This window comes from Halichoerus grypus, chromosome 3, assembly GCF_964656455.1.
Source record: "Halichoerus grypus chromosome 3, mHalGry1.hap1.1, whole genome shotgun sequence".
Classification (NCBI taxonomy): domain Eukaryota; kingdom Metazoa; phylum Chordata; class Mammalia; order Carnivora; family Phocidae; genus Halichoerus; species Halichoerus grypus.
Genome location: NC_135714.1, coordinates 56,747,346 through 56,768,213, shown reverse-complemented (window position 1 = coordinate 56,768,213; position 20,868 = coordinate 56,747,346). Strand labels below are relative to the sequence as shown.

Here is a 20,868-nt window from a genome sequence, read left to right as displayed (position 1 = left end):
GAAAGTTCTCAGAACTGGAGATGGTAATACCCTTGTTTTCTTGCCTTTTCCAACTTCTAGAGGCTGCCTACATTTTGGGGCTCATGTCCCCTTTCCATTTTGAAAGTCAACAATCACATCATTCCAATCTCTACTTTCCTCTTCACATCTCTTATTAATCTTTTCTAAACTTCTGCCTTATTCTTCCATGTTTAAGGGACTCTTGTGATTCTATTGGGCCCACCCAGATAATCCAGGAAAACCTACATATTTTACAGTAGTCTGATTAACAGCCTTAATACCCCCTTACCATGTAGAATAACCTGTTCACAGGTTCCAAGGATTAGGATGTGAACATTTTTGGGGCGGGGAGGTAGAGAAAAGGGCATTATAAGCATTCTGTGTTTTATTTTTAAAGATTTTATTTATCTGACAGAGAGAATGTGCATGCACAAGCATGGGGAGCAGGAGAGGCTCCCGCTGAGCAGGGAGCCTGTCAACAATAGGGCTCCATCCCAGGCCCCTGGGGTCATGACCCGAGCCAAAGGCAGACACTTAATGACTGACCCAACCAGGCACACTCCCATAACTTGGTTTATTAAGTTTTCCTTTACTGAACGTCGCAGATACTGTTTTTGGTTTTCTGTAAACACAAATTGAAGGTTTGTGGCAACCCTGCAACAAGCAAGTGTATCAGTAACATTTTTTCAAACAGCATTTTCTCACTTTGTGTTTCTGTGCCACATTTGGTAATTCTCATCATCACCAATTTCAAACTTTTCCATTATCATTATATTTGTTATGGTGAGCTATGATCAGTGATTATAACCTGCTGAAAGCTCAGATGGTGGTTAGCATTTTTTTTTTTTTTAGCAATAAAGTATGTTTTAGTTAAGGTATGTACATTTTTTTAGACACAATGCTATTGTACACTTAACAGACTACACTATAATGTAAACCTTCTATGCATTGGGAAACAATAATTTGACTTGTCTTGCTGTGATATTTGCATTATTGGGCTGTGGGTCTGGAACCAAACCCATAATATCTCAGAGGTATGCCTACATTCTGCCTATTATAATTAGTTTCTCAAAATTTCCTATCTCTTGACATTACAACCCCCCCCCCCAAAAGAAATTCATGAAAACCAAGATAATCTAATAGATCCTACTTGGGGAAAATATGTTATCTTTTAATTGTTACAATATGATCCTGGAAATGTTAAGCCCATGTAATCCAATTTAAATATGAATTTCATTTATTCAGATTCCCAGCCTTTCCTCTTTAGAGTCCTGCTTATTAGAGAATGGCTAGAAGGCAACATTAGAAGCCCTTAATGAACAGGCTACGAATATTAACACATATTCTATTTTTGAGGACTTCATTCTCTTCTTAGAAATCATTAAAAAATGTGGAAAAGAAATATGTATATTTCAGTCACATCAATCTGTACTGTTCATGATGGATATTTTACTATAAATTGGCTTATTTTCTCATTCTTTCTTTTTTTTTTTTTTTAAAGATTTATTTCTTTGAGAGGGAGAGAAAGCAAGCACAAGCCAGAAGGGCAGAGGGAGAGAGAATCTCAAGCAGACTCCCCGCTCAGCGCAGAGCCTGATGTGTGGGGCTCGATCTCACAACCCTGAGGTCAGGGCCTGAGCCAGAACCAAGAGTCAGATGCTTAACCGCCTGAGCCGCCCAGCGCCCTTTATTTCATCATCTTTTTTTATCTTCATTCTCTCATTTTCTCATTATCAACCCCTGCCTCCTTCACTCTAAATGATGCAAAAAATATGCTACCACTGCAACGTTCTCCAAAAAGTAATTGCGGTTTTCATACTCGGGCCTGTTTTCACAAATTACTTGGCGCCATTATTGGAAAATAGTTGAACAAGAAGTGGCTATAAAGGGATTTCTTCTTAATGAACCGAACCTAGCCATCACTTTTTCTTAGGCATTCTCAGTTGGCAGTTCCCTAGTTAGGACTATAGCCGCAGCAGTTGTGACCACAGAATTCTTCATTCCATCAAGCAGCAGTGGTGCACAGAGTTGTAGCTACTTGTCTAAGGTTGAGGCAATCTCGTATGAAACTTGTTTCTGAGTTTTTTAAATTCCATTTTCTTTATGTTTGCTTTTCCAAGCAGAAGACAAAATTGATTGCTTCTAGTCTAAATAAGCATTTCTCTTAAATATCTGATGTTCTCTTCAGTGAGGTTTATTTCTTTATGAACATGTTCGGGGGGAAAGTTATGATTATTTGCCAACGTATGTAAGACTTCTTAAACCACAGCCTTAGCAGACAGAACCATGGTAGAAGTTAATTTATCTCTAATTTCAACTCAAATTTTCCTTTTAAAATAAATGAAGTCATCTTGCTTAATAAACCCATATGTATTTGTGAGATTTTCTAACTCCTGTACTCTGTTGAATATATAATAGCCTCTTGTTTAAAATACAAAATGAGTCATTTGTAGATTTGCATGAAAGTGCAAAATTTAAATGAATTGACTTGTTCATATTTTACCTGTATTTCAATGAGCAAAAACAAATTATAGAGTTCTATCATAGTCTTTAATTTCAAACACAGGGTTGACAACCTCACTAGATATTTAACTTGCTCCATTACACTATTATTGAAGATTTACAATGGTGAGTTTCTGTGCTAGCTGTTGGGAACTCTTAGATGAACGAGTCTCAGCTAGAGTAAGAGCACTGTGGGTGAACAGAGCACAGTGCAGGAAGACTCAGTGCAGCCTAAAAATTCATGTCTCTTGTGCACTCCAGAGTAGATCATGTGCCGACTCAGAGTTCCTCCTAACACAGCATCTTCCCCAAACTGTTTCCTCCAGTGCATCCTATCATAGAAAATGGCATTAATAGTCACCTACTTGCTTAGGCCAGAAACCTGGGTGCTCACTTCTGACTTTTTCTCCCTTCTAACATATGGTCAATCACCGCTGATTCTATGTCCTAAACAGTGTCCCCATCCCGTTGCCAGTACCACAAGCCAAGCAACTGTCATTTCTTGCCTGGATTCCTGAAGCAGCCTTCAAACTGACTTCTCTGTATCCACTGACCTCTTCTGCATTCTCCACATATTCACCACTCAACACATTTGCTATTTTGTTTTCATCATCTGTCTTCCTAAGTAGATTAGAAGGTCCATGAGGACCATAGAGGTCTGCATGCCATGGAACACCAATAGCTTTGCATGATACCTGGCAAAAAGTGGTGTGAAATAGATATATGTTAAATAAGTGAAAGGCTTCTTCTACTGAAAACTAAGAGAGCAGACACAAAAAAGAGTAAGAGCTCTTTCAAGGAAAAGAATGAAAACAAAGACCTTTGGGGCACCTGGGTGGCTCAGTTGGTTAAGCCATTGCCTTCGGCTCAGGTCATGATCCTGGAGTCCCGGGATCGAGTCCCACATCGGACTCCCTGCTCAGCAGGGAGTCTGCTTCTCCCTCTGACCCTCCCCCTTCTCATGCTCTCTCTCTCTATCTCATTCTCTCTCTCAAATAAATAAATAAAATCTTAAAAAAAAAAAAAAAGAAAAGAAAAGAAAGACCTTTGGAAACCCAGCAATGCCATGTGCTCAGTGAACCACAAGCAGTTCAGCTGTACTAAATTTTAATATGTGAGGCAAAGAGAACCTTACAGAGGTGCATAGGATATAGTCATGAACTTTAAACACGGGCAATTAACTAAAGGGTTATAAGTAGGGAGGCAATAATATGGTCTCATTTACATTTTAGGTAAATGATAGCAACAGAGGGAAGATTGGTCTAACATGTTAGTTAGAAAGCTTTAATTGCAAATAAGGGAATTGCAGCATGAATAAACTTAAATAAAAAGGGAGATTATAAGAATATTGGGATTTCTCATGGGAGTCGAGAACAGAAAAATGGCTATCCTATAAAGAATACCCTGCAGGAAAAACAGAGAGATTTCCCCCTAAGGTCAGGAACAAAACAAGGATGCCCACTTTCACCACTTTTGTTCAACATAGTACTGGAAGTCCTATTCACAGCAATCAGACAACAAAAAGAAATAAAAGGCATCCAAATCAGCAGGGAAGAAATCAAACTTTCACTATTTGCAGATGACGGCACACTACATATAGAAAACCTGAAAGACTCCACCAAAAAAAAAAAAAAAAAAGGCTACTAGAACTGATAAATTCAGTAAAGTCACAGGATAAAAATCAATGTACAGAAATCTGTTGCATTTCTGTACACCAATAATGAAGCAGCAGAGAAATTAAGAAAACAATCCCATTTACAACTGCACCAAAAACAATAATATACCTAGGAATAAACCTAACCAAAGCAATAAAAACCCATACTCTGAAAACTATAAAACAATGATGAAAGAAATTAAAGATGACATAAAGAAATGGAGAGACATTCCATGCTCATGGATTGGAAGAATCTTGTCAAAATGTCTAGGCTCCCCAAAGCAATTCACACATTTAATTCCACCAGCACTTTTCACAGAGATAAAATAAACAATCCTAAAATTTTTATGGAACCACAAAAGACCCCGAATAACAAAAGAAGTCTTGAAAAAGAAAAGCCAAGCTGGACGTATCAATTCTAGACTTCGAATTTCATTACAAAGCTGTAGTGATCAAAACAGTATGGTACTAGCACAAACAGACACATAGATCAATGAAAAAGAATAGAAAACACAGAAATAAACCCACAATTATATGGTCAATTAATCTTTGACAAAGCAGGAAAGAATATACAATGGGAAAGACAGTCTCTTCAAAAAATGGTGTTGGGACAACTGGACAGCTACATGCAAAACAATGAAACTGGACCACTTATACCATACACAACAACTTAAAATGGATTAAAGACCTAAATGTGAGACCTGAAGCCATAAAAATCCTAGAAGAGAGCACAGGCAGTAATTTCTCTGACATCAGCCATAGCAACATTTTTCCAGATACGGCTCCTGAGGCAAAGGAAATAAAAGCAAAAACAAGCTATTAGGGCTACCTCAAAATAAAAAGCATTTGCACAGAAAAGGAAACAATCAACAAAACTAAAAGGCAACTTCCTGAATGGAAGAAAGTATTTGCAAATGACACATCCAATAAAGGGTTAGTATCCAAAATATATCAAGAACTTCCAAAACTCACCAAAAAAAAAAAAAAAAACAATTAAAAAATGGGCAGAAGACACGAACAGATATTTCTCCAAAGACAACCTACAGATGGCCAACAGATACATCATCAGTGATGAGCATCTTTTCGTCAGGGAAATGCAAATCAAAACTACAATGAGATATCACCTTACACTTGTCAGAAGGCCTAAAATAAAAAACACAAGAAACAACAGGTGTTGACAAGGATGTGGAGAAAAAGGAACCCTCTTGTACTGTTGGTGGGAAGGCAAACTGGTGCAGCCACTGTGGAAAACAGTATAGAGATTCCTTGAAAAGTTAAAAATAGAACTACCCTATAATTCAGTAATTTCACCAGTGGATATTTACCCCCCCAAATACAAAAAAACTAATTCAAAGGGATACATGATCCCTATGTTTATAGCAGCATTATTTACAATAGCTAAATTATGGAAGCAGCCATCAACAGATGAATGGAAAAGAAGAGGTGATGTATACATTGGAATATTACTCAGCCATAAAAAAAAAAAGAAATCTTGCTACTTGCAAGGACATGGATAGAGCTAGAGAATATAATGCTGAGCAAAATAAGTCAATCAGAGATAGACAAATACCATATGATTTCACTCATCTGTGGAATTTAAGAAACAATCAAAGGGAGGGAAAAAAAAAAAAGAAACCAAGAAACAGAATCTTAACTATAGATAACAAACTGATGGTCACCAGAGGGGCAGTGGGTAGGGAGATGGCTGAAATAGGTGATGGGGATTAAGGAGCGCACTTCTTGCGATGGGCACTGAGTGATGTATGGAAGTGTTGAATCAATATATTGTACACCTGAAACTAATATAACACTGCATATTAACTATACTGGAATTAAAATAAGAATTAGGAAAAAACAAAAAAAAAGACCAGCGGTAGCCTGGGTGGCTCAGTCAGTTAAGCATCTGACTTTGGCTCAGGTCATGATCTCAGGATCCTGGAACTGAGCCCCACATCAGGCTCCCCACTCAGCAAGGAGTCCGCTTCTCCCTCTCCCTCTGCCCCTCCCCCTGCTCGTGCACTCTCTCAAATAAATAAAATCTTAAAGTATTCTGCAATGTAGATCATGTTCTATTCCTGCTCTGCACATCAACTTTAAGGATAATACATACTTTATGCTATTAAGACATCCACCTCATGAGGTCATTCATCAGGGCAAGATACTGACACCACACTAATAGCATAGAAAGAACCTGAATTAAAAGAACACTCTGGCAAATTAAATCATTTTGAAGGCAATTTCTACTGTTATACTATAATGGAAGAGTTTCTAAGCAGCCTACAGCAGCATAGAAGTGTTCAAAATACAGCTTTGGTAAAGAGTGTATGGTCTAGGAGTTACTAAAAGAAGAGAAAACAGGGAAAGAATCAAGATTGGCTTTGTCTCACACTTTTGCCTAGAACTAGCCTTGCTTATGTAAAAAACCTGTATTTCTTCTAAAGCCAATGGCAAGATAAAGAGAAGACTACTTTTTTTTTTTTTTTTTTAAGATTTTGTTTTTAAGTAATCTCTATACCCAACATGGGGCTGGAATTTACAACCCTGAAATCCAGAGTTGCATGCTCTACCAACTGAGACAGCCAAGAGCCTCATTTCAATTCTTCACAGGCAAAACAACTCCTGTAAAATTCTACTGCTTATTTAATAAAGAATTCTTTTTAAAAATCTATTTCAATAATAAATTTAAGTTGCCGTAACTGCTACTGTAACACTTCAGATGTACTAGTCATTGCAACACGAGACTTCTCATTTAAGCCAATTAGGGTTATTTCTTCCCAAATTTCAAATCATTGTAAGCAATCAACATTTGAAAGATTAAGGAAACTTACAGAAATAAGACAGAGCAAAGATTCATATATTTAGCTACTAGCATGTGAGAGCTAATTTTCAGTTAGGAAAAGATACTCAGCTAAGGGAATGCATTTGGCAGCTTGTGTAGAGATTTCTCAAGAGGACACCTAAATGAGATGTTGCAATTCTTGCTACATGTAGTTTGTCATTAAACAGGAATGGTAGAGGCTACTGCAAAAGCAGAGATAAAGTTATCTTTTTTAAGTGCAAGAACAGGCTGATCTTAAACCCTGTAGCAAATTTAATGGGAAACAATATACTCTGTCTTTAAATGAACTAATCAAAAGATGACTAAAATACTGTTAAATTAAAAACTATAAGAGTACATACGTTGTGTTATCTTAAAAATGGAAACTAATCTGTCAGTTATTCAGAGTTCTGGGTTTCTTTATTTTTAAACTCTTTGGCCCTCATTTAGAGTTGATTTCCAAATAATTTACAAAAAGACTAAAGCACTTTTTTAATTAACTTACAGAGTAAACTCATAGTTTAGCCAAAGGAAAAGTTTAGAAGATTTTTAGTAGGCAGAAAGTTAATTTTTGAACAGTATAGAGTTGGTTCTTAAACAGCAAGACTATCTTCCCATACGGTCTCTAGCAAGGTTTATAGTATCTTTTCATCTCCTTTACCACAGATTTCTATTGGCCTTACAGAGGTAACTAAACAAGATCAAAGCAGACATCTTTTTCCAACTAACTGGACTCCATTTTCTGAACCTAAAACCCCACTATTTTCAATACAGATGGGGGATCAGACTAAAAATGTAACCTCTTAGAGCAGTTTACTAAGATTTGGATGGAATCTGCCAATGCAATTAATCCTTAGCTACTAAATGGATACTGAAATTCTAGATCATTTGTCTGTGGTCCTAGATCCAAGATACAGGGCTGGCTTTAAAATATTCCACTGAGTCCCAGTGACCTTCTTGGTTTGGAGAGCCAGCGAAGAATGTGAACAAAAACTAGAGTAAGAGTAATAGCTAACATTAACAGTCATAGATAACGTTAATGTCATCATCTGTTTGATATAAACCCTGCACATTGATTATCTTCATTAGCTCACAACAACTTTATGACAACAGTACTAGAGTTATCACCACTTTGCATACAAGAAAAATAAGGCTTAGACAAAACTTCCCAAGATTACAGGGCCAATAAGAGCTGAGGAAGGGGGTGCCTGGGTGGCTCAGTAGTTAAGCGTCTGCCTTCGGCTCAGGTCATGATCCTGGAGTCCCTGGATTGAGTCCCGCATCGGGCTCCCTGCTCGGCAGGGAGTCTGCTTCTCCCTCTGACCCTCCCCCCTCTCATGTGCTCTCTCTCTCAAATAAATAAATAAAATCTTAAAAAAAAAAAGAGCTGAGTGAGGATTTGGTTTCAGGGCTTGTGTCCCAATCCTGACCTGACACTATTTCTGGAAAAAAAGGGCTACTGCAAGACCCAGGCACTGACCCGATTCCAATGATGGGATGAATAACTGTGCCTCTCTGGCCAAGTTACAGAACCTATCTGGGACTTGGTCCCCTCTTCTGTAAAATACTCCCTCTTCTGCATTCCACAAGGCCACTGTGAGCTCTCAAGTTATACTATCCCAAAATACACTAATTTTATAGAATTCATAGAAATTTTTTTAAAAGATTTGAGAGACAGAGAGAGAGAGAGAGAAAAAACACAAGCCAAAGGGAAGGGCAGAGGAAGAGGGAGAAGCAGACTCCCCGCTGAGCAGGGACCTGACCCCACCCCCCTTCCTGATGCCAGGCTCAATCCCAAGACCCTGAGATCATGACCTGAGCCTAAGGCAGACACAACCAACTGAGCCATCCAGGCACCCACATGGAAAGAACTTTAAATGAGCTCTAGGGAGTCCAAGATTTGCAACTAGCTTTTGTGATTTGGAGTAAGTCATTTACCACCACCATCCTAGTTATTTGCCTCACTTCAAGGGCTATTTTTTTTTTCCAGGTTTGGGACAATGCTTGTTTTAATGGTAGATTCAAGTACACATTGCATTCAGCTGCTACATATGGGTTCCATATAAAGCTCAATTTCCATATTATTTTTGTCATTTAATATCCTGTGGTATTTGATATCACTTACTTGTGAGGTTCCTTGATAGACTTGTACGGTCTTCCAGTTTAACATTAATTTATTCTTCTCATCTTTCTCAGTAAATCCCAGTAACATTTTCTAATCACATTAGAACTGGGCCTTAAACCAAGAAATCATCAACAGAACCATGCTGGGTGAAAAAACAGTAGAGGCCGAGCTTGTCACTTGCTGTTGGAAGTGTATGAGTGCAAAGGAAATATCACAAGACAAAACATCTCTACTGGTTTAAGGACATTTTTCTTAAATTAAAACTTAGCTAAAATATGAACACTAAAATGGTGACTTTAATGGAATTTTTTTTTTTTAAAGATTTTATTTATTTATTTGACAGAGAGAGACACAGCAAGAGAGGGAATACAAGCAGGGGGAGTGGGAGAGGGAGAAGAGGCTTTCCGCGGAGCAGGGAGCCAGATGCGGGGCTCGATCCCAGGACCCTGGAATTATGACCTGAGCCGAAGGCAGACGCTTAACGACTGAGCCACCCAGGTGCCCCTGGAATTTTTGACTATGTATTCTATCCGAGGGGTTGAGGGGGGGTTTCAATGTTTGGAACTGGGTTCAATGTTTTATTTTAAGGGCTATTTTTAATATGTATTAAAATAAGGGTGCCTGGGTGGCTCAGTCAGTTCAGTGTCTGACTTCAGCTCAGGTCATGATCTCGGTCCTGGAATCAAGTCCCGCATTGGGCTCCTCACTCAGTGGAGAGTCTGCTTCTCCCTCTCCCTCTGCCCTTCCCCCCTCTCATGCTCACTCTGTTTCACTCAAATAAATATCTTTAAAAATATGTATTAAAATATGTCAGTGCTTCAAGAAGTGTAATATAGCACATAAAGTACTATCCCACCATCTTCAATAAAATTTTAGAACATTAAGATTATGGAACTAGGCAACTGTGATAAATTGTGCCTTAGGACTTAAAAATATCTAGTCTTCAGTATTTTAAGGTAATCCTTATTTGTAGTAAATTTGAAGAAAGAAAAGCGGACCAATAGAGAGAAACCTCCAGGTTTCCATTTATATATGAGAAGGGTAGGGAAGGTCAAAAACACATAACCCTATAAGTGTTGGGGGGGAGGGATATGTGCCAATTAATACATTAATTTTAGAAAAAAGCAGCAGTGGGAAAAAATAATTCTATGTATTCCCTGACTCTTTGGCAGTTTGACAAAGTTAATGATTAAAATGTCCTACATTTTCCCCAGAGTGTCTATTTGCCTTGATTGATATTATTTTACCTCTTGTGGGCCAAGGATGACTGCCCTTGCTTCTGTGTAGAGATTAATAATTGATTAGTTCACAGTCAGGAATCTTAGTAAAAAGAAATTGGTTACTTTGGGCTGCTACTTTGTACTGGGTCACGTACAGGAGACGGGGTGTTGCAGAACTTGCTGGCAGAAAAATGAAGGTGATCCTGGTTCTTCTGCTTGCTGTAGCATTTGTGCGTGCTCTAGAAAGAGGTAAGACCTTCCAGTGGTGCCATCACTTATAAGAACTCTTACTAGTTTGATTTTCCATTACCGTTTTTAAAAGTTCTACAACAGGTGAAGAACAGAGTTGGTAAACATGTTGAGGAGTAAGGGTAGAATCAAAGAGGCACCAATCTGAGCTCAAATGGGGCATATAACATTGAATTGGAATGGGCAAGAAATCAAGAACCTCATAAAAGAAAAATCATAATTTTTCAATTATCCCTCCCTGCTTTTTTGAAAACCAAGATCTGGAGAGAATTGCTTGAAATTAGAAATTTTTTCATTGTTAAAAGATAACACAAATGAGGGGCACTTGGGTGGCTCAGTGGTTGGGTGTCTGCTTTCAGCTCAGGTCATGATCCCAGGGTCCTGTGATCGGTCCCCTGTCGGGCTCCCTTCTCCGCAGGATGCCCTCTTCTCCCTCTCCCACTCGCCCTGCTTGTGTTCCCTCTCTGTCTGTGTCAAATAAATTTTTTAAAAAATCTTAAAATATATATATATATATAATGCAAATGGAAGCTGTAGTCCATCACAGAGTATTTTTTCCCCCCAGACTTCAAAGATTTATTGTTTTTGAGAGCATAATATACCATATCAATGATGCATGAAGTCAGCTAAGATCTTTGATCCTCTTCAAGGAATTCTGTGTATGTGTAATATTTGAAAATGCATTATAGTTTCTAAAAGATCCTACATGAAAGAATTTAATAGATATGAAACATGATTCAATAATTAAGCTATATTTTTCATTAATATTCTTCAAATGATGTCTTTATCTCTGAGCAATGTTTAAAAACCTTTTTAAATGATACAAGCTAAAATATGTGAAGCATACAACTTCATGAGAAGTTCCCAAGTTGCAAAATTCATAATCTGTTCCAATTAACTTTTCTGGCTGATTCTTTAATGCTTATAAGGAAATCTGCATTTGTCTTGCTTTGGCAAATTAAAACTTCCATCTAGTGCTCTCAGTGAACAGCCTCGCCCATATCGCAGGGTAATATTCATATCGGTAACCTATCTAACCAGTAGAAGATGTGTATCCCAGAAATTGTCAGTTACTGTGACATGAGTAACCTTATCGCTCTTTTTACATTCACTTTTCCTTCATCTTTGGTCATTGAAGTTACTTTAAATTTTAAGTTACTCACTTACAGATTCTTAAGGAAGCTATGGGTCCTTATGTTAGACTACTAAGTCTGAGATATAAATAAATGGTGTCCTTTACAAGACCTCTGAATAGGCCAAATCCCAAGAAACCCTGACAGCTTACTCCTTTGCCCAAGGCTTCCCTGGGGCAGATCTGAACCTGAAAAATCCTACTGAAATACGTTCAGATCAAGATCTTCAAAACACAGAGGATCTCGGAGTGACTAGGTCCTGGGATTATGTGCGGACACCATAGCTTGGGGCATGAGTCATTTTGAACTGCTGACTCAGTAAGTATATATTAGATTCACCACAAAGGATTACAAATGTCCTCTGGAAAACAGTATTCTGCACCCTCTGTTTTGACATCATTCAGTTCTGTCTCATGCTCTAATGAAATGGATGCTAAAAACTACAATTCACCTTCCTTAAAGGTCTGAACTTCACAATCAACTTCAGTCAGATTACTTAGGTGCCACAGGTAGATGATATCCCGAGACATAAAATACATTTGTAAGTGATACATGTCCAATATTTGGGAACAGTAGTCCTGACACATCAGTCCTCTATTCTACAATACATGAGCATGACCCAAATGACCAAGCCAATGATTTACCTGGAAGCTAGGTGTACGGTCTCCTGGAAGAAAGTTACAAAGTACAGATTAAAGGAATTGAGAGGAGGCTTGGGTGGTAGGGGATGGGTTTGGGATCCAATTCTCTCTGCCTTTTATAGTTCCAGAAAGTGGACCAACAATCCACAGCATGTATCTAGAACACCTTTTTGAAAGTATTTCATTCAAGACTCCTCTTGGAAGAAAGTCTCTATGGCCAAACACATTTAAGAAATAAGCCATACATTAGTCCTTCTTGGTCAGTTTACAATCAAGGTCTTTGTTATCCTAAAGATTCTGAGAAATCATATAAGAAAGAAATCTTATTTAACCCAGTTTCCCAAACACATGGGCTCATTCCTAAAGTGCCTTTGGGAAAGGAAGTGTTCTTTGGGAATCGTCAGGTTTAAGATGGACTGCTACAGCTCACCGTGAAGATCAGCTCTAGTTAGGCCAGGCCTCCCCTATCAAATGCACCGGAGACTCAGTTCACAAGACCGTGGGTACATCTTGGGAGAGAAGGCCCTTGCCAAATATGCCAAATCTGGATGGAGTCATAAGAAAATATCCACTTTAGCTACCCCATGAGAGGCAAGCAGTCTGTGCGTGCCAGCTGCCTCTCCACTCAGCTTCTTTCCTCAGGACTGAAATCTAAAATGCACCTTTCCCTGTTCCCAATGAAGCAGCAGGAAGGCTGCTGACACAGCTACAGGATTGCTAAGGAAATAATCCTACAGGAAACAAACCTGCATTTTATATGAGCTGTTGGCCATAACAGGTATTTATTATGAACATTTTCTTCTTTGCTTTAAGCAGCTCATTCTCAGCATATGTATTGTTACTAGATGGGATATCAAATAGTAAGAAGAAAGTAAGTCCTTTGGGTTGGTGGGTAAGCTGCATTTTTCCTTCTCCCACTCGCCTGCCAGACAATATGGGCTATCCCAACCTCCCCACTCACCACTGAATCACTGTTTCTCTTTTCTACAAGTTGCCCCTTCGTCAGCAGCCATACTAAAAACAAGTTGTCCTAAGTTTGATTCAGGGACATAGCTGTACAGAAAGCATGATAAGTAGGTAATCTTCTCTATTTTCTCAGAGAAGTCTTTATATCCTCTCTGCAAAACCTATATAATGGTTATTGAGGGGGTGACCTAGGATAGGAGATCTACATGATGAAAAGACAGCCATGCAAAGATCTAGAAGTGTGTTTCAAGCTGAAGGGATGGAGGTGTGGAAGTACAAGCCTGGCCTGATTCAAGTTCGAAAAGCAGCCAGAGTCGAAGCCCAAAAGAGGCTTAGCCAGGAAGGGGGAGGAGGAGGAGCTGAAATCAGAGAGATAACGAACTTTTGTCATCAAAGGCAATGTTAAGCTCCCTGGAAATCAATAGCGACGTGACGCTCCACTGTTGTCAGGTATAACGCCAGGTACGCCCTCACCACCATGTGTATAGTAGAGGGGCAGGTGTGCACGCTTTTGAAGGCCAGGAGATCACTCTATCAGGAAGAGATGAAGACTCCTTAAGAGGCATTGATTACCCGTCTCCCTGGGTACCTGTGGCCACTTAACCTCTTTGTTCTGCCCACAGCTACCCTGCTCTGTTTTCCCCTTCACTCTGCATCGGCCACAGACCTCTACACTCTCCCACACACTACGTGCTCTGCACCTAAGGGGCTTGCACTAGCTCCCCCCTCCTCTTAGAACACTGACCCCCCCGATATCTACATGGCTCCCTTCCTCACCTCTTTCATGTGTCTGCTCCAAGTTCATGTACAGAAGAGGCTTCCCTGACCAACCTATCTCAAATAGCACTGACCACTTCATTTTTCTCTATCCCCTTACCCTGCTTTATATTTTTCTTTTTGGTACCCATCACCTTACCTGATCACCAGCTGTTCATCTGTTTATTATAACAAATACAAAATGTAGACCCTAAGCTCCATGAGATCAAGGAGTTTATTTCTGTTCCTTAATTCCCAGTTTTAGAATACCACCTGCCAGGTAGTATGTGTTCAACAGAGGTTTTGTGCAAAATCACAAAATTAGGATTGTTAGAGTACCGATCTCAAAAGGTAGTTTTGAGTATTTAAGGAAAATTGAGTTTCAATTAGAATACCTAATAGACATCCTGAAAGTAGTAAACTCTAATTCTAAAAATAAGATTTATAAATTATCCACTGTGAAACATTGGTCTTAGAGTCTATGCACTGAATAAAATAGACAATATTCACAATGTCCCAGCATGTTCAAGATCTTTTGAATAGATCTATTTCATCATTATAACACCCTGATCAACTCAGCATTATCATTCCCACTTTAAAAAGTGAGAATCTGTAGGAGGGAGGAGTCAGTGGCTTATCTAAGGAAACCAAGCTAGTAAGTGGCAGAATCAGAATTTTAGAGCGATTAGTTAGGTTTACAAAGACAATGCTCACAATCATGGCTTGGCTGCCTCTCATGGGACAGATATCTGAACAATCTTTCACTAATATAAGAATAAGAGAGAACACCAGTTCACTAGCTCCAGTTTAGGGGGAATTAAGTAAAATTCATGCTGCCTACTATGATCATCTGTAACTGATCCAAACTCTAGTTCATCTGTACTCCATGGATCCAGCTCTGTCTTCTAATTTCCCTATTTTCCCAGTACCTTGGAATCATTTATGTCCCATCCTGTAGAGACTTCCTGGATTTTATTGTATCCATTTTTGCTGTCTATATTTAATCATTTCCACATTCTACCATTTTCAGCTCCGAAATACATCAGCCTTATACAGAACCTTCTACTATAGAAAGCTCCTCGGTATTCCCTTTTTCTTCTCTCCTTTACCCTCCTACATGTATCTAGCTCAAGGCCTGGTGAACACTACCTCTCATATCCACTACATTTCCACATACTGTCTTTGTCCAGATCCTGTTCCCCTTCACCTGACTATTGCAATGGCTTCCTAATCAAACCCTATCTCTTCCCCAATCAATTCATATTAAGATACAATACCAAACCTGATAATCTGGTAACTGGAATCCAAAAGATGAACTACATCAAAGTCAGGATCACTCTTGAGAGATTAATGAACTGATGAGCTTGAGCATGTACAACTGACTGGTAGGATTCCAGGGTTCAGACTGTCTGATACAAATCCACCCAATTCTGGTCTCTGTTTAGAGCCACCTGATGGTGACTTGAGGCTTAAATAGGAATATATGGTAAGCAGAATAAGGGCCCTCCAAAATGGTCTACATCCTAAGGCCTAGAACCTGTGAATAGGGTAGGTTACATTGCAAAAGGGAATTAAGGTTGCAGATGAAAAAAGGAATCAGTGGTCTTTCAAACAGAAAAATAATGCCAGATTATCTGGGTGGGGTCAGTGTAATCACAAGGTGCTTTAAGGTGGAAGAGAATCAGAACACAGTCAGAGGAAGGTGTGACTAAGGAAAAAAGAGGTGCAAAATTGCTGGCTTTGAAGATAGAGAAGAGGGCCTGGGCCCAAGAAATGTAGGCCACCTCTAGAAGCTGGAAGAGGCAAGGAAACAGATGATCTCCTTAAGCCTCCAGGAAGAACACAGTCCTACTGACACTTTGACTTTAGCCCAATGAGACGCCTGTCAGAACTATAAGCTAGTAAACTTGAAGCTAGATGGTATTGATTAAACCACTAAATTTGTGGTAATTGGTCACAGTAGCAATAGAAGTCTAGTACAGTAGGTTTCTGGATCCTGTGACAAGTTGAAACTTCTCAGAGAAAAAGAGCACTGAGCCAAGGCATCTCAGTGTTGACAGGCTACCCTTTTATTTGCCAGATCCAGTGAAAGCTGGCCAGGAGATGACTGGGGTGCATGTTAACTCATTTCCCTGCTCTCTGGGAGTTTTCTATTTTTACCTTCTCTTCTGTATTCTTACTAGAAAGTAATTTAACCTACCACCTGCAAGAAGGACTGGAACAAATCCCAGGACATCCACATCAGAAGATTACAGAATATCTGATAATATATATCATCATTGGATTTTGCTATAAAAAGTTCCTAATACAGGGTGTTCATCACATTAGGCAGGAGAGGTGCTAAGCATTTTTACTTAGATTAACATTTCATAGAACAGCCTCATGAAAGGGTACCACTGACTATCTTAAATTCAAGATTATTTTTCCTTGAATTCCCCTACAGGAATATATTTCAATGGATACCCCATTACCTAAAAAGTAAAACTTTGGCTTTAAAGCATGTGTTAAAGTCCACCTTTCCATTTCCTTATAGGACTTTTTTTTTTTTTTTTTTTTCAGGTAGGACTTGTGTTTTAACTTCAGATCTCTCCAAGTTGTTCTCTCCACTTAAAATACTTCTTCCAATTCATTTACTCCTGTTAAAATCCTGCCCATTATTCATGATCCACTTCAAGTAATAGTTTCTTTCAGGAGACTTTCTAAAAGCCCTCTTCATTCTGAGGTTTTGTAATGCTTTGTTTCAATCTCCTCTATGGCAATGAGCACTATTGGTGTTATATGCTTAGCTCTATGAGACGTCAGTTCCTTAAGTATTGGTGGCTTCAGAGTTTCTTGCATGGTACCTTTTCATTCTTATATTGCTTAAAAACTAAGCCCTGCAATGCATTCTAAATTTCTAAATCAGGTTGTTAAAGGTAGCACTCTCATGCATCCCAAAGATGGCAGAAAGAAACTTGCTCCCTAATCTTCACCCCTGCAAAAGCATTTGTAGATAACAAGATGCCCAACCTGTGAAGGGAAGGGGAGGTGGAATGAGATGCATGAAGGAAGAATGCCTCCTTTGAGACTTTGGTGGGTGTAGCATCTATATAGGCAACCGCCCACAGTGGACCCAAGGATATTAAATTTGAATGAGTCTATGAAGTCATTCTCTATTGCAATTTTAGGTTTTGGGCAACTGACTCACTGACCCTGTATATCCTACTGCTTTTTTAATGTTCAAAGTCTAAAATGAAGATTTGTTCCTCTGATGGTATCCTAAGAGGTACATTTAATTTCCTCTAGATGGTTTAATATATAGATGTCATGTAGAGTTCTAGGTTTAGTATTAAAAGGATTGAATTTCTTTCTATGGACTCAAACCCAGAAAACTGCACACCTACCTGCAATCATTATCAATATGAAAAACCAGATCAATGCTTTATGATGTAAAATGTCAATAGATAGGAGAACCAAAAAAGCTGAAAAATGAAATAAAGTATTAATTTGCCACTTCATTGACAGTGTTTCCAGTAATAAATCAGTAGTTTTCTTTAGCTCCAATAATTAGGGCAGCTTCCTAAATCAGTCCAGCAATGTTCAATTTCTCAAGTAAAACCACTACCCTGCAATCAACATCTAACCTGACTAGTCAGAATAAACACTACAAACTATATTTTTAAACACACACACACACCAAATACCCTGGCCTTTTCTGACAAATTAGTCTATCAGTGTATAATAGAAATGAAAATGCCAAAGGAATGAAATTACAGAAATACAGAATGCCCAACAGAGCTCTGAAAGCCCATGATTCTCCAGAACACAATAGGAAAATAGCAACGTAATGTAGTTTCTAGCATTTTGTATAAGCATTTTTCAATTCAATGTTATTTAGAGTACAGCAATCATTCCTGGTATACAAACAACTTTTATAAAAGACCAAAATGGTTTCAGAGGAATATTCTAACTGTGGTTAAAGCGTTCAAAATACACTTTTTAGCGACGTTTGTACCAAGATGGTAGTAGCTGATTGTCTATCCCCACTAGATTGAAAGTTCCATGAGGGCAGAAATAGGTCTATTTTGCTCTCCATTGTATATTCAATACTGAACCCAATACCCAGTACAGGTCTTCAAAACATATCTGTTGCATGTATGAATATTGTTAGCTATGTTGAGAGGTACATGAAACAATAAAAATTTCCCGAAAATAAATCAAGTTTTCAAAAGTCTAGAATTAGATGCGATTTACCAGAATATTTCACAATACAGAGAGAAATGAGACAGGCTATTGCAAAAAGCAAAACTGTTAATGAAATTTGTAAACATTTAGTGCCAAGGGGTCACTTGATGTGAAAATGATTTCACCAGGGTCACTGAGATTATGCCAATATTTACTGGGACCATATCAAAGTTCAGATTGCCTTCTTTATAACCACATGGAACATTAAAGAACAGACTATGTCATTTACAATTCATTCTAGATAGGATTTAATTATATGAATCAAAGGGAGTTCCACCAGTATGAAAACATTTAGCAGTACTCCATGGAATAAGGAATCAATTTGTAATAATCACATTGCAAATTAACTTCAGTATTTGCTCTTTGGACCATGAGAAAATTATTAACATATTTGCTTAGGCTTAGAAGCTATAGATCTCTGTAGATAAATAAGTGAAAAAAATTTTTTAATCAGAAACATTTTCAGTATTCTACCTGAAAGATACATAGTACAACAGCTTCCTCTACAGGTTATTTCTTTAAGAGAAATATTTTACCCTTATATTTTAATTCTAAACTTTCTCAATGACTCTCTTTTGAACTTCCTTCCTTGCTTCTGTCAAGCCCAAGGCTGAATTTTCAGCAAGAATTATTCCCAAAGCACTTTAAGTCATTAGGTGATCGAGTTTCCCCACTTTGCTGTTATTTTGCATTCTAACTAAAGCAGTACCTAACACCTGTGGATTCTAATGCATTTTGGTGCAAACACCAGTTGATTGAATTAAAGCTATTGAACAGAGGATAATCTGTGGCATCTACTTATACTACATTCACATGTACTCCCATTCCCATAACACACTGAAACTTCTTTGTGAAGTGGGAAATCTGAATCTGAAAGGCTAGAAACAAAATATTTCCTTAAACGTTCATCGGAGGTGCCCCATTTGAAGACAGGCTCTCACTGTTCATGTTACTGAGTGTTTGCAATCACAGTAACAAAATGACCTCTCTTTCTATAGGGAAAGTTTACTAAACAGTTAGCTCCTCTGCATTAAAAAGAGAAAAGTTCTTATTGGAGAACTATTTTTTGTGGTTTAAAACACCATAAACTTTGGGGGGGGGTCCATATAATTTCTTACTATTTCTAAAAGGAATTATTTTGTAAACCTTCGGATGTGATCTTAGAGATCACGAGGATACAATCTTGTACTAAATTCAGGAATCTTTAATAATTATGGTTAAATTCTACTTGATTATTTCCAGGGCAAAACAAATTCACCTTTTCAAAAAGCAGTTCATTTATTAGTCATGGCTATAATAAAATTCTCGCACATTGAACTAAAATCTAACCCCCAGCTCTTTTTCCTAGCTCTACCTTAGGAACAACATAAAACAACAACTCTATGGACATCCTAATGGCACATTCTTCACTATAGGAGGACAGCTCTCCCCTAAATTCTTTCCCCCATGCCCTAATCACTGGTCTCATTGAATACCATTAATGATTAATGGAAGTTTTTGGTACTATTTGATCTTTTGAAACTGTGACAATATCCGACCTTGTAAACTAGTCAATACATTTCAGAAGATGTACTAGATGTGAAGGTCCTCAGCTCTAACAGGTTCACTGCAAGTAGCTTTTTATACTCCATTGTTAACTTTATCAATCCTATGGTCTTGTCCTGATTTCCAAGATAACATGAGATCTGAACATGTAGTTTCTTTCACACCCTTTAGGATTTTGATGGAATTTGTAATAAGGGGCTTAAACAAAGTGCTGCTTAGGAATGTCTTTGTCCCTCAATTCTGACTCCCCCCACCGCAGTGATATACTTTGAGCAGTCCACCTGAAAGACAGAGGGGCAACAGCTTCCTCTACAGGTTTTTGCCATTAAGTCTAACACATCCTCAAGAGAACCTTCTCAAAAGAAAAATAAAAACAAAACAAAAGTAAAAAAAATTTCTCCCCGCTTGTATCCAAGCGACACCACCTGCTCTCCAAACCATCAGAGACCGCTTTCAACCCTGGCTTCCTTATGTTCCTGCTTTCAAAGCTGTAACTGCGAGAGGCAAGGCCATGTAGGAGGGTCAAAGTCATGACAGAAGTTGCCATTGTATCACCTGAGATGGGTTGCTCAATATTTAAAATCCAGGAAAAAAAAACTTACTAAACTTTAACACACTTAGAAACTGGGCCATTTATATTCTTCTTACATTTTTCCCCCCAAAAGCTGTATCATGAAATGTTGGAATGTTTCCTAGACTTACTTGCATAAATGATGCATCAGGAAATAACCGCATGGACTACTTCCCCACATCCACCCTATTGTATTATGTAGTAGGTATGGTGAACAGGTGGGTCTTCAGCAGTAGAGAACTCCTCTCCTCCTGTGGGAACTACCTCTTCCCAACCATTTGGACGGACCTAAGAGTAGGTTCGATGATTTTTCTGTTCACTTAAAGAGGTCCTCTCTGGTCCTTTTGAACCTCAAAAGGACTACCTCCTAACAGTCATGGGAATGTCTGGTTTGTTGAATAGTCAAACATTTGTAAGTTCTTTTGAAGTTGAAGCTACCCCCCCCCCCCCCCCCCAGATCAGGC

At 38.5% G+C, this 20,868-nt stretch overlaps 1 protein-coding gene across 1 annotated transcript in view; it reads left to right on the top strand.

Moving 5' to 3' along the window:
• Positions 1–10,413: 10,413 nt before the first annotated feature.
• GC (GC vitamin D binding protein) overlaps positions 10,414–20,868 on the top strand; it is a 39,208-nt gene continuing 28,753 nt past the window's right edge. Inside the window, exon 1 of the mRNA XM_036108819.2 lies at positions 10,414–10,568. Within this exon, the coding sequence (XP_035964712.1) occupies positions 10,511–10,568 (58 nt within the window). The 5' untranslated portion in view covers positions 10,414–10,510. The remainder of the gene's footprint in view (positions 10,569–20,868) is intronic.